The sequence below is a fragment of the Hyla sarda genome, unplaced genomic scaffold (genome assembly GCF_029499605.1).
Source record: "Hyla sarda isolate aHylSar1 unplaced genomic scaffold, aHylSar1.hap1 scaffold_73, whole genome shotgun sequence".
NCBI classification, from domain to species: domain Eukaryota; kingdom Metazoa; phylum Chordata; class Amphibia; order Anura; family Hylidae; genus Hyla; species Hyla sarda.
The window spans coordinates 69,081-86,715 of record NW_026610751.1 but is presented as its reverse complement, the minus strand read 5'-3'; the positions used below and the strand labels follow the sequence as shown (position 1 = coordinate 86,715).

General features: G+C 44.0%; 1 protein-coding gene across 1 annotated transcript in view; it reads right to left on the bottom strand.

Annotated features, from left to right (window-relative positions):
* Positions 1 to 4,042: 4,042 nt before the first annotated feature.
* Positions 4,043 to 17,635, bottom strand: part of FAM162A (family with sequence similarity 162 member A) — a 24,164-nt gene continuing 10,571 nt past the window's right edge. Inside the window, exon 5 of the mRNA XM_056554461.1 lies at positions 4,043 to 4,476. Within this exon, the coding sequence (XP_056410436.1) occupies positions 4,399 to 4,476 (78 nt within the window). The 3' untranslated portion in view covers positions 4,043 to 4,398. The remainder of the gene's footprint in view (positions 4,477 to 17,635) is intronic.

The window sequence follows — 17,635 nt, the reverse complement described above, 5'->3', positions numbered from 1 at the left end:
AAAAATCTTAATCCTTTCAGTACTTATCAGCTGCTGTATACTACATGGGAAGTTCTTTTCTTTTTGACTTTGTCTGACCACAGTGCTCTCTGCTGACACCTCTGTCCATGTCAGGAACTGTCCAGAGCAGGAGAGGTTTGCTATGGGGGATTTGCTCCTGCTCTGGACAGTTCTTAAAATGGACAGAGGTGTCAGCAGAGAGCACTGTGGTCATGACAGAAAGGAAAAGTCAAAAAGAAAAGAATTTCCTCTGTAGTATTCAGCAGCTAATAAGTACTGGAAGGATTAAAAAATTTTAATAGACGTAATTTACAAATCTGTTTAACTTTCTTGCACCAGTTCATTTAAAAAAAAAAAAAATGCTTTCCAGTGGAGTATCCCTTTAAAGGGCTACTCTGCCCATGGACATTTTATCCCCTATCCAGAAGGATAGGAGGTAAGATGACTGATGGCTGGGGTCCCACGATTAGAACCCCCCGGCGATCACCGAGCTGCTGCTCTAGTCTTGGAAACCTCTGAGGTTCCTGGACTGGAGACCTGATGTAACGCCCCCTCCCATCATGTCTGTGGGCGGAATACCCCTTTAATTGCCCACAGAGCCGGTCAGTGACCACGATCCGGTGTATATCATCCAGATGACAGTCCAGGGTATATACTGAGGGTCCGGTGTGCAGATCACTGCGTCTCTACAGCTACAATTCCCAGCATGGCCTGACAGCTGCCTGGGGCAATTCCATTGTCAGCATCTCTGCCGGCTGTCAGTGAATGGAAAGATTGTTTATAGACACAGCGGAGCGAAGGATTTCCCTGCATTACAAGTAAGATATTTTTTTCTTTATTGAACTGTTAAAGGGGAACTCCAAAAAAAAACTGTTACTAGAGAGGTAAGTAATGTAAGTGATTTATAGATCTTTAGGTAATTTATACCCTTTATATCCTTTGAGTACTTATCAGCTGCTGTATGATCCACAGGAAGTTGTGTAGTTCTTTCCAGTCTGACTACAGTGCTCTCTGCTGACACCTCTGTCCATATCAGGAATTGTCCAGAGCAGGAGCAAATTCCTATAGCAAACCTCTCCTGCTCTGGACAGTTCCTGACATGGACAGAGGTGTCAGCAGAGAGCACTGTGGTCAGACTGGAAAGAACTACACAACTTCCTGTGGAGCATACAGCAGCTGATAAGTACTGGAAAGACTACATGACTTCCTCCAGGGCATACAGCAGCTGATAAGTACTGGAAAGATTACATGACTTCCTCCAGAACATACAGCAGCTGATAAGTACTGGAAAGACTACATGACTCCTCCAGGACATACAGCAGCTGATAAGTACTGGAAAGATTACATGACTTCCTCCAGAACATACAGCAGCTGATAAGTAATGGAAAGACTACATGACATCATCCAGGACATACAGCAGCTGATAAGTACTGGAAAGACTACATGACTTCCTCCAGGGCATACAGCAGCTGATAAGTACAGGAAAGACTACATGACATCATCCAGGGCATACAGCAGCTGATAAGTATTGGAAAGACTACATGACTTCCTCCAGAACATACAGCAGCTGATAAGTACTGGAAAGACTACATGACTTCCTCCAGAACATACAGCAGCTGATAAGTAATGGAAAGACTACATGACATCATCCAGGACATACAGCAGCTGATAAGTACTGGAAAGACTACATGACTTCCTCCAGGGCATACAGCAGCTGATAAGTACAGGAAAGACTACATGACATCATCCAGGGCATACAGCAGCTGATAAGTATTGGAAAGACTACATGACTTCCTCCAGAACATACAGCAGCTGATAAGTACTGGAAAGACTACATGACTTCCTCCAGAACATACAGCAGCTGATAAGTACCGGAAAGACTACATGACATCATCCAGGACATACAGCAGCTGATAAGTACTGGAAAGACTACATGACTTCCTCCAGGGCATACAGCAGCTGATAAGTACAGGAAAGACTACATGACTTCTTCCAGAACATACAGCAGCTGATAAGTACCGGAAAGACTACATGACTCCTCCAGGACATACAGCAGCTGATAAGTACTGGAAAGAATACATGACTCCTCCAGGACATACAGCAGCTGATAAGTCCCGGAAAGACTACATGACATCATCCAGGGCATACAGCAGCTGATAAGTACCGGAAAGACTACATGACATCATCCAGGACATACAGCAGCTGATAAGTACCGGAAAGACTACATGACTCCTCCAGGACATACAGCAGCTGATAAGTACTGGAAAGACTACATGACATCATCCAGGACATACAGCAGCTGATAAGTACTGGAAAGACTACATGACATCATCCAGGACATACAGCAGGTGATAAGTACCGGAAAGACTACATGACTCCTCCAGGTCATACAGCAGCTGATAAGTACTATAAAGACTACATGACATCCTCCAGGACATACAGCAGCTGATAAGTACTGGAAAGACTACATGACATCATCCAGGACATACAGCAGCTGATAAGTACTGGAAAGACTACATGACATCATCCAGGACATACAGCAGCTGATAAGTACTGGAAAGACTACATGCTTTAGGGGGGGGGGGGGATTGCAGAAAATCACAGGCGGTGCAAAAAGGTTTCAAAATTCTGCACTGAAATTATTTCTTAAATATCTTTATAGTGGTCGGAGCTCCTGACACACAGCTCCAAATCCCCTGCATAGTTTCTCATTATAATTCTTGCTGCATGAAGCCACCAGTAGAGGGAGCTCACAATTTCATTCCATACTGTATTACCATTGAGTAACAATGAATGGGACTGCCAGCAGAGGGCGCTCATGAGTTCATTCCATACTGTGTTACCATTGAGTTACAAGGAATGGGACTGCCTGCAATTACCAGTAGAGGGAGCTCATGAGTTCATTCCATACTGTATTACCATTGAGTTACAATGAATGGGACTGCCTGCAATTACCAGCAGAGGGAGCTCATGAGTTCATTGCATACTGTATTACCATTGAGTTACAAGGAATGGGACTGCCTGCAATTACCAGTAGAGGGAGCTCATGAGTTCATTGCATACTGTATTACCATTGAGTTACAATTAATGGGACTGCCTGCAATTACCAGTAGAGGGAGCTCATGAGTTCATTGCATACTGTGATACCATTGAGTTACAAGGAATGGGACTACCTGCAATTACCAGTAGAGGGAGCTCATGAGTTCATTGCATACTGTGATACCATTGAGTTACAAGGAATGGGACTACCTGCAATTACCAGTAGAGGGAGCTCATGAGTTCATTGCATACTGTATTACCATTGAGTAACAATGAATGGGACTGCCTTCATTTACCAGTAGAGGGAGCTCATGAGTTCATTGCATACTGTATTACCATTGAGTTACAATGTATCATCAGTAACAATTGTTTCTATGTGACTATTACCATGCAGGGGATTTGGAGCTTTGTATCAGAAAGCTACAACCCTGATCACTACAAAAACTGGCTGGTATGTGTCATGTGACCCCACCCCGCACACTGAATTCTATAAACCACCCCCATTCTCTCCTATGGGATGTATAAGTTAGTGGTCTCCAAACTGCATACCTCCAGCTGTTGCAAAACTAAAACTCCCAGCATGCCTGGACAGCCGTTGGCTGTCCGGGCATGCTGGGAGTTTTAGTTTTGCAACAGCTGGAGGCACCCTGGTTGGAAAACACTGACATGAACTATGAAAAATAAATATCAAAGTAAATTTAAGTGGCTGTTGTCCCCTGAGGAAATCACTTATTGGGAGAGAAACACGTTGGGTTTTGATCTAAATGCTGGGAGTTTGTTTTGCAACAGCTGGAGGCACCCTGGTTGGAAAACACGGACATGAACTATGAAAAATAAATATCAAAGTAAATTTAAGTGGCTGTTGTCCCCTGAGGAAATCGCTTATTGGGAGAGAAACACGTTGGGTCTTGGTCCGAATGCTGGGAGTTGTAGTTTTGCAACAGCTGGAGGTCTACTGATTTACAGCCCACGACGTCACCTCTACCAATGACCGCGCAGGCGCTTGGGGTGAAGGGTTCATTTATTTTGCACAAGTCATAAACCAGTGATCAACGTAAATATCAGGATAGACAGACCCCACAGCGCCCCCTACCCAAAAACGTAATACTGCAGGAGCCTCTCCAACCCATACACCTCATCATGGGGGTCCAGGACCCTCGACACGGCAGCCTAGAAGATGAAGGGTTTTTACTGCAGGTGTTCGGTGGAGCGGCTGGGCCTTGTGGTGCTCCATTCTGTGCGGACCCCCTCCTGTGGTGTACCGGACCCCCATGACTACAGTACCTAGAATATTTGATCACATGTGCGGAACAGACGTCACTACATTCTACACGTGGGTTCCCGTGCGTCCTCAGATCACTACTTTTCGGGTTCGGCCCTCAGCCGCGCCTTCTTCTCCAGGTTCATCTTGGCCAGAGACTCCTGCTGCCGCGCCGCCTGTCATGGGAGAAGAAAATTACGTTTTTTTTATTTATATCGCAAAATAGTAAAAATTCTGAAATGAATCAAGAATTTATTAATATTGTCTCATTTATCGTTGTGTCTCGCATTGCTGAGATTTTTGGAGGGGGCATCACCCGCCCATATTTCTCATGTGCGTCACAAGATGTACCTTAAAAGGGGTAATACTCCGGTGGAAAATATATATAATTTTTTATTTTTTAAATGAACTGGTGCCATAAAGTTAAAGATTTGAAAATTACTTTTATTAAAAAAAATCTTTATCCTTCCAGTACTTATTAGCAGCTGTATGCTACAGAGGAAATTCTTTTCTTTTTGAATTTTTGTCTTGTCCACAGTGCTCTCTGCTGACACCTCTGTCCATGTCAGGAACTGTCCAGAGCAGCATAAGTTTGCTATAAGGATTTTCTCCTGCTCTGGACAGTTCCTGATACGGGCATCAGGTGTCAGCAGAGAGCACTGTGGACAAGACAAAAAAGAAATTCAAAAAGAAAAGAATTTCCTCTGTAGCATACAGCTGCTAAAAAGTACTGGAAGGGTAAAGATTTTTTAATTGAAGTAATTTACAAATCTGTTTAACTTTCTGGCACCAGTTGATTAAAAACCTCTCTTTAACCTTTCATGCCTTGAACCCTTTAGATGCCGCAGCCAATGGTAATCACTGCATCTTAAAGGAAAAATGGAGGTGCTGGTGGGATGGGCTTATCGGACCCCCACAGTGTGATCGCAGGCCATCCCCCTAATAAAATTGTGAATCAACCCTCCCTTTTCCCATTAAAAAAAAAAAAAAAAAAATGCATTTGGAATAATTGCCGTGTGCAAGAAATAGCAAAGCACCAGAATTGCAGATTTTTTTTAAGGTCACATAAATAAAATATAAAAAAAATAAAAAAAAATTGAATAAAAAGTGATCAAAAAGCTCTAACAAAGCAAACAGGTTACCGATAAAAACTACAGATCACGGCACCAAAAAACGCCTACAGCCGCATATATGGAAAAGTAAGAGTGGGGTTATAGGGGTCAGAATAGAGGATTTTACTCCGCCCCTACAACTTATCCCCTATCCAAGTGTATAAAAAAAAAATCTATAAACATATTTGGTATCGCCGTGCGCGTATATATCCGAACTATTAAAATATAATGTTAATGATCCCGTACGGCGAACGTAAAAAAAAAAAAACTATCTAAAATTGCTGCTTTTTTATAACATTTTATTCTTAAAAAATTGTTAAAATTTTTTTTTTTATTAAAAGTGCAAATATGGCATCAATAAAAAGTACAGATCCCGGCACAAAACATGAGCCCTCATACCGCCGCTTATACGGAAAAATGAAAAAAGTTATAGGTCTTCAAAATAGGGGGATTTTAAACGTACTAATTTGGTAAAAAAAAATTTTTTTTTTTTTAAGCGCAACAATAATAGAAAAGTGTATAATCACGGGGACCATTTTAATCGTATTGACCCATAGAATAAAGAACACGTCATTTTTACCGTAAATTGTACGTCGTGAAAACAAAACCTTCCAAAATTTGCGCTTTTTAATTTCCCCACACAAATAGTATTTTTTTGGTTGCGCCATCCATTTTATGATATAATGAGTGATGTCATTACAATGGACAACTGGTCGCGCAAAAAACAAGCCTCATACTAGTCTGTGGAGGAAAATATAAAAAGAGTTATGATTTTTTGAAGGCGAAAAGGAAAAAAAAAACAGAAAAATAAAATAGTCTGAGTCCTTAAGGGGTTAAGCATACAAATTGTGTAAAAAAAAAAAAAAAAGTTGTTGTTTTTCAACAGCTGGAGGCCCCCTGGATGAGAAACACTGGTGTATTCAGATCTTATCCGGCCCCAATAGAGATTGTATAATAAATACAGAAGATAACGCAGGAGATTACACATAAACCAGCGCAGATCTACAGAGAGAAGCCCGGAGAGGATCCGCAGCGCCGTTCCCGCCTCTTTGTCTTATATATCAGTATTTATACTATTTGCTCTTCAATAATCCAGTAAACAACTCCCCCGATACCGGATGACAGCTGGACGCAGCGCTGGGGGGTCATGTGATTAGAGCTCCGCCCCCTGCTGGGCTGTGGTGGGAGAACGGGGGGCACAATATGGTATAGGAAGAGGAGGGGGAGGTGTGAGGAGATATAGGGAGAGGAGGGGGAGGTGTGAGGAGATATAGAGGAGGGGGAGGTGTGAGGAGATATAGAGGAGGGGGAGGTGTGAGGAGATATAGAGGAGGGGGAGGTGTGAGGAGATATAGGGAGAGGAGGGGGAGGTGTGAGGAGATATAGGGAGAGGAGGGGGAGTGTGAGGAGATATATAGAGGAGGGGGAGGTGTGAGGAGATATATAGAGGAGGGGGGAGGTGTGAGGGAGATATAGAGGAGGGGGAGGTGTGAGGAGATATAGAGGAGGGGGGAGGTGTGAGGAGATATAGAGGGAGGGGGAGGTGTGAGGAGATATAGAGGAGGGGGAGGTGTGAGGAGATATAGAGGAGGGGGAGGAGGGGGAGGTGTGAGGAGATATATAGAGGAGGGGGAGGTGTGAGGAGATATAGGGAGAGGAGGTGGAGATGTGACGAGATATAGGAGAGGAGGGGGAGGTGTGAGGAGATATAGGGAGAGGAGGGGGAGGTGTGAGGAGATATATAGAGGAGGGGGAGGTGTGAGGAGATATATAGAGGAGGGGGAGGTGTGAGGAGATATAGAGGAGGGGGAGGTGTGAGGAGATATACGGAGAGGAGGGGGAGGTGTGAGGAGATCTAGAGGAGGGGGAGGGTGTGAGGAGATATAAGGAGAGGAGGGGGAGGTGTGAGGAGATATAGGGAGAGGAGAGGGAGGTGTGAGGAGATATAGGGAGAGGAGGGGGAGGTGTGAGGAGATATAGGGAGAGGAGGGGGAGGTGTGAGGAGATATAGATGAGAGGAGGGGGAGGTGTGAGGAGATATATAGAGGAGGGGGAGGTGTGAGGAGATATATAGAGGAGGGGAAGGTGTGAGGAGATATATAGAGGAGGGGGAGGTGTGAGGAGATATATAGAGGAGGGGAGGTGTGAGGAGATATATAGAGGAGGGGGAGGTGTGAGGAGATATAGAGGAGGAGAGGAGGTGTGAGGAGATATATAGAGGAGGGGGAGGTGTGAGGATATATAGAGGAGGGGGAGGTGTGAGGAGATATATAGAGGAGGGGGAGGTGTGAGGAGATATAGAGGAGGGGGAGGTGTGAGGAGATATAGAGAGGAGGGGGAGGTGTGAGGAGATATATAGAGGAGGGGGAGGTGTGAGGAGATATAGGGAGAGGAGGGGGAGGTGTGAGGAGATATATAGAGGAGGGGGAGGTGTGAGGAGATATATAGAGGAGGGGGAGGTGTGAGGAGATATATAGAGGAGGGGGAGGTGTGAGGAGATATATAGAGGAGGGGGAGGTGTGAGGAGATATAGAGGAGGGGGAGGTGTGAGGAGATATACGGAGAGGAGGGGGAGGTGTGAGGAGATATAGGGAGAGGAGGGGGGAGGTGTGAGGAGATATAGGGAGAGGAGGGGGAGGTGTGAGGAGATATAGGGAGAGGAGGGGGAGGTATGTGAGGAGATATAGATGAGAGGAGGGGAGGTGTGAGGAGATAGAGAGAGGAGGGGGAGGTGTGAGGAGATATATAGAGGAGGGGGAGGTGTGAGGAGATATAGAGCGAGGGGAAGGTGTGAGGAGATATATAGAGGAGGGGGAGGTGTGAGGAGATATATAGAGGAGGGGGAGGTGTGAGGAGATATATAGAGGAGGGGGAGGTGTGAGGAGATATAGAGGAGGGGGAGGTGTGAGGAGATATATAGAGGAGGGGGAGGTGTGAGGAGATATATAGAGGAGGGGAGGTGTGAGGAGATATATAGAGGAGGGGGAGGTGTGAGGAGATATATAGAGGAGGGGGAGGTGTGAGGAGATATATAGAGGAGGGGAGGTGTGAGGAGATATATAGAGGAGGGGGGAGGTGTGAGGAGATATAGAGGAGGGGGAGGTGTGAGGAGATATAGAGGAGGGGGAGGTGTGAGGAGATATAGAGGAGGGGGAGGTGTGAGGAGATATAGGGAGAGGAGGGGGAGGTGTGAGGAGATATATAGAGGAGGGGGAGGTGTGAGGAGATATAGAGGAGGGGGAGGTGTGAGGAGATATAGAGGAGGGGGAGGTGTGAGGAGATATAGAGGAGGGGGAGGTGTGAGGAGATATAGGAGAGGAGGGGGAGGTGTGAGGAGATATAGAGGAGGGGGAGGTGTGAGGTGATATATAGAGGAGGGGGAGGGTGTGAGGAATATATAGAGGAGGGGGAGGTGTGAGGAGATATAGAGGGAGGGGGAGGTGTGAGGAGATATAGAGGAGGGGGAGGTGTGAGGAGATATAGAGGAGGGGAGGTGTGAGGAGATATAGAGGAGGGGGAGGTGTGAGGAGTATAGAGGAGGGGGAGGTGTGAGGAGATATAGAGGAGGGGGAGGTGTGAGGAGATATAGAGAGGGGGAGGTGTGAGGAGATAATATGGAGTATAGAAGACCATATACATGTGGAGATCTGCAGCCAAGCTCGGGGCCCCAATGCTGTAGATGATTCCCTCCATTAGTGATATCTACAAGATGACTGCGGAGGTCCACACCCCTCCCCCACCCCGTACAGGACCCCCCGTGTATGACCGGACACAATAATCCCAGCAATGAGTCTCCCGGTGGAGTGGCCACTTCCTGTACGGGGAACGGAGCCAAAAACTCAGCTAATAATAATAACCATGTGACCTCCATCTCCTGCCATGTGAGTGCAGAACAGGTACAGTGCCAGGTCATGTGACCACCTGAGGGCCCCCCCCCCCCCCCGTTATATCATCTAATGGGGATCAGTGCTATAATCATGTGACCATCTGTGGGCGACTCCCATTAGGGATAAACAAGGAATGTACCAGAAACACTGATCCTGAGAAACATTTTACAGGAAATACAGTCCTGGCCGTAAATGTCGTCCCCCCCTGAAATATGAAGTATTCCTCACAGGAAAGGATTGCAGCGACACAGGTTTATTCCCTCTGTGTATATATATATATAGATCTCCTCTCCTCTGTATATATATATATATATATATATATATATATATATATATATATAGATCGCCTCTCCTCTGTATATATATATATATATATATATATATATATATATAATCTCCTCTCCTCTGTATATATATATATATATATATATATATATAGATCTCCTCTCCTCTGTATATATATATATATATAGATCTCCTCTCCTCTGTATATATATATATATATATATATATATATATATATATATATAGATCTCCTCTCTCTGTATATATATATATATATAGATCTCCTCTCCTCTGTGTATATATATATAGATCTCCTCTCCTCTGTATATATATATATATATATATATATATATATATATATCTCCTCTCCTCTGTATGTATATATAGATCTCCTCTCCTCTGTATATATATATATAGATCTCCTCTCCTCTGTATATATATATATAGATCTCCTCTCCTCTGTGTATATATATATAGATCTCCTCTCCTCTGTATATATATATATATATAGATCTCCTCTCCTCTGTATATATATATATATATATATATATATATATAGATCTCCTCTCCTCTGTATATATATATATATATATATATATATAGATCTCCTCTCCTGTGTATATATATATAGATCTCCTCTCATCTGTATATATATATATATATAGATCTCCTCTCCTCTGTATATATATATATATATATAGATCTCCTCTCCTCTGTGTATATATATATAGATCCTCCTCTCCTCTGTATATATATATATATATAGATCTCCTCTCCTCTGTGTATATATATATAGATCTCCTCTCCTCTGTGTATATATATATATATAGATCTCCTCTCCCTCTGTATATATATATATATATATATAGATCTCCTCTCCTCTGTATATATATATAGATCTCCTCTCCTCTGTATATATATATTGCAGTGACACAGGTTTTGCTATACACATGTTTATTCCCTTTGTGTGTATATATATATATATAGATCTCCTCTCCTCTGTATATATATATATATAGATCTCCTCTCCTCTGTATATGTATATATATATATATATAGATCTCCTCTCCTCTGTATATATATATATATATATATATATATATATATATATATATATATAGATCTCCTCTCCTCTGTATATATATATATATATATATATATATATATATATATATATATATATATAGATAGATAGATCTCCTCTCCTCTGTATATATATATATTGCAGTAACACAGGTTTTGCTATACACATGTTTATTCCCTTTGTGTGAATTGGAACTAAACCAAAAAAGGAGGAAAAAAAGCAAATTGGACATAATGTCCCCAAACTCCAAAAATGGGCTGGACAAAATTATTGTCACCTTAACTTAATATTTGGTTGATTTCACTTATTTTTTCCAAAGGGTGTTCAGTGTCTTCCTATAACCATCAATAAGCTTCTTACACCTCTCAGGCGGAATGTTGGACCACTCTTCCTATAATCATCAATAAGCTTCTTACACCTCTCAGCCGGAATGTTGGACCACTCTTCCTATAACCATCAATAAGCTTCTTACACCTCTCAGCCGGAATGTTGGAGCACTCTTCCTATAACCATCAATAAGCTTCTTACACCTCTCAGCCGGAATGTTGGACCACTCTTCCTTTACAAACTGCTCCCGGTCTCTTATTGGAAGGCGCCTTTTCCCAACAGTAATTATAAGATCTCTCCACAGGTGATCAATGGGATTTAGATCTGGACTCATTGCTGACACTTCAGAACTCTCCAGCGCTTTGTTGTCATCCATTTCTGGGGCTTATTGACGTATGTTTGGGGTCATTGTCCTGCTGGAAGACCCAAGATCTCGGACACAAACCCAGCTTTCTGACACTGGGCTGTACAGTGCGACCCAAAATCCATTGGTAATCCTCAGATTTCATGATGTCTTGTGCACATTCAAGGCCCCCAGTGCCAGAGGCAGCAAAACAACCCAAAACATCATTGACCTCCCCCATATGTCACTGTAGGTTCTGTGTTCTTTTCTTTGTAGGCCTCATTCCGTTTTCGGTAAACAGTAGAATTATGTGATTTACAAAAAATCTCTATCTTGTCTCATCTGTCCACAAGATGTTTTCCCAGAAGGATTTTGGTTACTCAAGTTCATTTTGGTAAAATGTAGTCTTTCTTTTTTATGTCTGTGTGTCAGCAGTGGGGTCCTCCTGGGTCTCCTCCATAGTGGGGTCCTCCTGGGTCTCCTCCATAGGGGGGTCCTCCTGGGTCTCCTCCATAGCGGGGTCCTCCTGGGTCTCCTCCATAGCGGGGTCCTCCTGGGTCTCCTCCATAGCGGGGTCCTCCTGGGTCTCCTCCATAGCGGGGTCCTCCTGGGTCTCCTCCATAGCGGGGTCCTCCTGGGTCTCCTCCATAGCGGGGTCCTCCTGGGTCTCCTCCATAGTGGGGTCCCCCTGGGTCTCCCCCATAGTGGGGTCCCCCCGGGTCTCCCCCATAGTGGGGTCCCCCCGGGTCTCCCCCATAGTGGGGTCCCCCCCATAGTGGGGTCCCCCCGGGTCTCCCCCACAGTGGGGTCCCCCCGGGTCTCCCCCACAGTGGGGTCCCCCCGGGTCTCCTCCTCAGTGGGGTCCTCCCGGGTCTCCTCCACAGTGGGGTCCTCCCGGGTCTCCTCCACAGTGGGGTCCTCCCGGGTCTCCTCCACAGTGGGGTCCTCCCGGGTCTCCTCCACAGTGGGGTCCTCCCGGGTCTCCTCCACAGTGGGGTCCTCCCGGGTCTCCTCCACAGTGGGGTCCTCCCGGGTCTCCTCCACAGTGGGGTCCTCCCGGGTCTCCTCCACAGTGGGGTCCTCCCGGGTCTCCTCCACAGTGGGGTCCTCCCGGGTCTCCTCCACAGTGGGGTCCTCCTGGGTCTCCTCCACAGTGGGGTCCTCCTGGGTCTCCTCCATAGTGAGGTCCTCCTGGGTCTCCTCCATAGTGGGGTCCTCCTGGGTCTCCTCCATAGTGGGGTCCCCCTGGGTCTCCTCCATAGTGGGGTCCTCCTGGGTCTCCTCCATAGTGGGGTCCTCCTGGGTCTCCTCCATAGTGGGGTCCTCCTGGGTCTCCTCCATAGCGTTTCATTTCATATAAATGTGGACGGATAGTTCGCGCTGACACTGATGCTCCCTGAGCCTGCAGGACAGCTTGAATATCTTTGGAACTTGTTTGGGGCTGCTTATCCACCATCCGGACTATCCTGCGGTGACACCTTTCATCAGTTTTTCTCTTCCGTCCACGCCCAGGGAGATTATCTACAGGTCCATGGGTTGTAAACTTCTTGATAATGTTGCGCACTGTGGACAAAGACAAATCTAGATCTCTGGAGTTGGACTTGTAACCTGGAGATTGTTGATATTTTTCCACAATTTTGGTTCCCAAGTCCTCAGACAGTTCTCTTCTCCTCTTTCTGTTGTCCATGCTTAGTGTGACACACACAGACACACAATGCAAAGACTAAGTGAACTTCTCTCCTTTTTATCTGCTTTCAGGTGTGATTTTTATATTGCCCGCACATGTTACTTGCCCCAGGTGAGTATAAAGGAACATCACATGCTGGAAACAATCTTATTTATCCACAATATTAAAAGGGGCCAATAATTGTGTCCGGACCATTTTTGGAGTTTGGGGACATTATGTCCAATTTGCTTTTTTTCCTCCTTTTTTGGTTTAGTTCCAATACACACAAAGGGAATAAACATGTGTATAGCAAAACCTGTGTTACTGCAATATATATATACAGAGGAGAGGAGATCTATATATATATATATATATATATATATATATATATATATATATATAGAGGAGAGGAGATATATATATATATATATATATATATACATATACACAGAGGAGAGGAGATCTATATATATATATATATATATATATATATATATATATATATATATATATATATATATATATATATATATATATATATATATATATATATACACACACACACACAAAGGGAATAAACATGTGTATAGCAAAACCTGTGTTACTGCAATATATATATATATACAGAGGAGAGGAGATATATATATATATATATATATATATATATATACAGAGGAGAGGAGATCTATATATATATATATATACACACACAGAGGAGAGGAGATATATATATATATATATATATATATATATATATATATATATATATACACACAGAGGAGAGGAGATCTATATATATATATATATACACACAAAGGGAATAAACATGTGTATAGCAAAACCTGTGTTACTGCAATATATATATATATATACAGAGGAGAGGAGATCTATATATATATATATATATATATATATATATATACAGAGGAGAGGAGATCTATATATATATATATATATATATACACACACACAGAGGAGAGGAGATATATATATATATATATATATATATATACACACAGAGGAGAGGAGATCTATATATATATATATATATATACAGAGGAGAGGAGATCTATATATATATACAGAGGAGAGGAGATCTATATATATATATACAGAGGAGAGGAGATCTATATATATATATACACACACACACAAAGGGAATAAACATGTGTATAGCAAAACCTGTGCTACTGCAATATATATATATATATATATATATATACAGAGGAGAGGAGATCTATATATATATATATATACAGAGGAGAGGAGATCTATATATATATATATATATATATATATATATACAGAGGAGAGGAGATCTATATATATATATATATATATACAGAGGAGAGGAGATCTATATATATATATATACAGAGGAGAGGAGATCTATATATATATATATATACACACAAAGGGAATAAACATGTGTATAGCAAAACCTGTGTTACTGCAATATATATATATACAGAGGAGAGGAGATCTATATATATATATATATACAGAGGAGAGGAGATCTATATATATATATATATATATATACAGAGGAGAGGAGATCTATATATATATATATATATATATATATATATATATATATATATATATATATACACACACACAGAGGAGAGGAGATCTATATATATATATATATATATATATATATATATATATATACACACAAAGGGAATAAACATGTGTATAGCAAAACCTGTGTTACTGCAATATATATACACAGAGGAGAGGAGATATATATATATATATATACAGAGGAGAGGAGATCTATATATATATACACACAAAGGGAATAAACATGTGTATAGCAAAACCTGTGTTACTGCAATCCTTTCCTGTGAGAGATACTTCATTTTATAGAAACATTTCAGGGGGGGACAACATTTACCGCCATGACTGTAACTCAGGATCAGTACAGGATAAGTAATGTAATGTATGTACACAGTGATCTCACCAGCAGAATAGTGAGTACAGCTCTGGGGTATAATACAGGATATAACTCAGGATCAGTACAGGATAAGTAATGTAATGTATGTACACAGTGACCTCACCAGCAGAAAAGTGAGTACAGCTCTGGAGTATAATACAGGATATAACTCAGGATCAGTATAGGATAAGTAATGTAATGTATGTACACAGTGACTTCATAGTGAGTACAGCTCTGGAGTATAATACAGGATATAACTCAGGATCAGTACAGGATAAGTAATGTAATGTATGTACACAGTGACCTCACCAGCAGAATAGTGAGTACAGCTCTGGAGTATAATACCGGATGTAACTCAGGATCAGTACAGGATAAGTAATGTAATGTATGTACACAGTGACCTCACCAGCAGAATAGTGAGTACAGCTCTGGAGTATAATACAGGATATAACTCAGGATCAGTACAGGATAAGTAATGTAATGTATGTACACAGTGACCTCACCAGCAGAATAGTGAGTACAGCTCTGGAGTATAATACAGGATATAACTCAGGATCAGTACAGGATAAGTAATGTAATGTATGTACACAGTGACCTCACCAGCAGAATAGTGAGTACAGCTCTGGGATATAATACCGGATGTAACTCAGGATCAGTACAGGATAAGTAATGTAATGTATGTACACAGTGACCTCACCAGCAGAATAGTGAGTACAGCTCTGGAGTATAATACAGGATATAACTCAGGATCAGTACAGGATAAGTAATGTAATGTATGTACACAGTGACCTCACCAGCAGAATAGTGAGTACAGCTCTGGAGTATAATACAGGATATAACTCAGGATCAGTACAGGATAAGTAATGTAATGTATGTACACAGTGACCTCACCAGCAGAATAGTGAGTACAGCTCTGGAGTATAATACAGGATATAACTCAGGATCAGTACAGGATAAGTAATGTAATGTATGTACACAGTGACCCCACCAGCAGAATAGTGAGTACAGCTCTGGAGTATAATACAGGATATAACTCAGGATCAGTACAGGATAAGTAATGTAATGTATGTACACAGTGACCTCACCAGCAGAATAGTGAGTACAGCTCTGGAGGTGTGTGGTCACTAGGTGTGTCTGTGTGTTGCTGAGCTCCTGAGACTCCAGACTTCCAGTGGAGAGAGGCTGATTTTTTCCACCTGCTTTCCCAGGTTTGTGGCAGATTCCTGGGAAGAGCCTCCTGCAATGGAGCCTCATGGCTCCACTTCCCGTTCTAGGCTGGCAGGGAGTGGAGTGGAGTGAAAACTTCAACAGCCATTGTTCCGGCCGGGAGAAGATCGGGCAGAGTCTGCAGCAATGCAGGCTCTGCTTCCCAGGCTACGGGTGCCAGCCAGAGATCCACAGGTGGAAGAAGGCCACGGAAAAGCAGTGTGGAGATGTGGTCGGAGAGTGGGCCCGGAGAGTCCAGTTCCACGTACTGCTCCCGCATGGCCGCAAGGTTTGCAGAGTATGAGCAGCGCGGCAGGAAGCTGAGGATGGCCAGAGAGGATCTGCGTGCGGCCCAGAGTCTGATGAGCACCGGATCCAGAAAGAGCAAACCAGAACTGAAGAGAAGGATAACATCGCTGAAAGGCGAGATTGTGAAGCTGGAGGCGAGGAGAGCGGAGATACTGGAGGGGAGCAGTCTCTTCAAGGAGAAGCTGATCAACAGTGATCGGTTTGCCGCCATGAAATCCCCAGGTAAGGTGGAGGTGGATGATGGGGAGAGTAGTGGCGGTGAAGATAGTGAGGATGGTGGTGAGGAGGTAAAGGAGGAAGAGGAGAAGATGGAGGAAAGTGTGGCGGTTGTAGCTACTCCATGTAACACCCAGGACAGCTACATTGAGGCTGGACAGGTGGCACTACCACCAAGCGAGAGTGAGGAGGATGACGTGGAGGGTGAGGCTGGGGGTCTGCTGAGGGCAATTGTGATGCAGGAGTCCCCCAGCCCACCTCCAGAATTTCACTTTTGGGGACGAGGAATGTGAGGATGTGGTGGTCCAGCAGAGGTCCAAGAAGCGTAAGACGAAGGAGACGGTGCAATATGTATTTGTCCCCTTCCAGCAGTCTGGGCCAGCTGCAAAGCTGGTTCAGGCTGCGGGCTCCCCCAAACTGCCAGACCCGTTCCTGTGGTGGAGCGGGGGCCAGCATGGGGAGTACAGTATGGCATCAGGAAAGGCTAAGGGCGCAATAGTTGTGAAGCACACCCATCCTGTCGGTAGGGAAAGGCAGGATGGGCTCATGCCGGGCAGCTCTGGCACTGCAGGACCGCCCCAGGGTGGCAGGGGGCGTGTCCAAGTGCCAGAGGCAAGCTACGCTGCCGTGTGCTCGGGGGGCGGTTTTCCCCCGAGTACTGTGGGCACTACTGGCGCCGCGGGGCACTCCCCTGTGAGGGGGGGAGTGTCCGGGCGCCTGAGAGCATTGTGTCTGTGTGCTCAGGGGGCGGTCCCCCGAGTACAGTTTGTTCTGCGGGCACTGCGGGGCACTCCCCTGTGAGGGGGGGGGGGGGGGGGGGGTGGGGGGGGGAGTGTTCCGGTGCCGGGATCAGTGTCCGGCAATGGCGCCGTGGGAGGAGCTGGGGTGCGCTCGGGGGGGCAGCCCCAGACTCAGGAGGCGTCATTGCCTAGTAAGCAGGAGGAGCCATCGCCATCAGCAT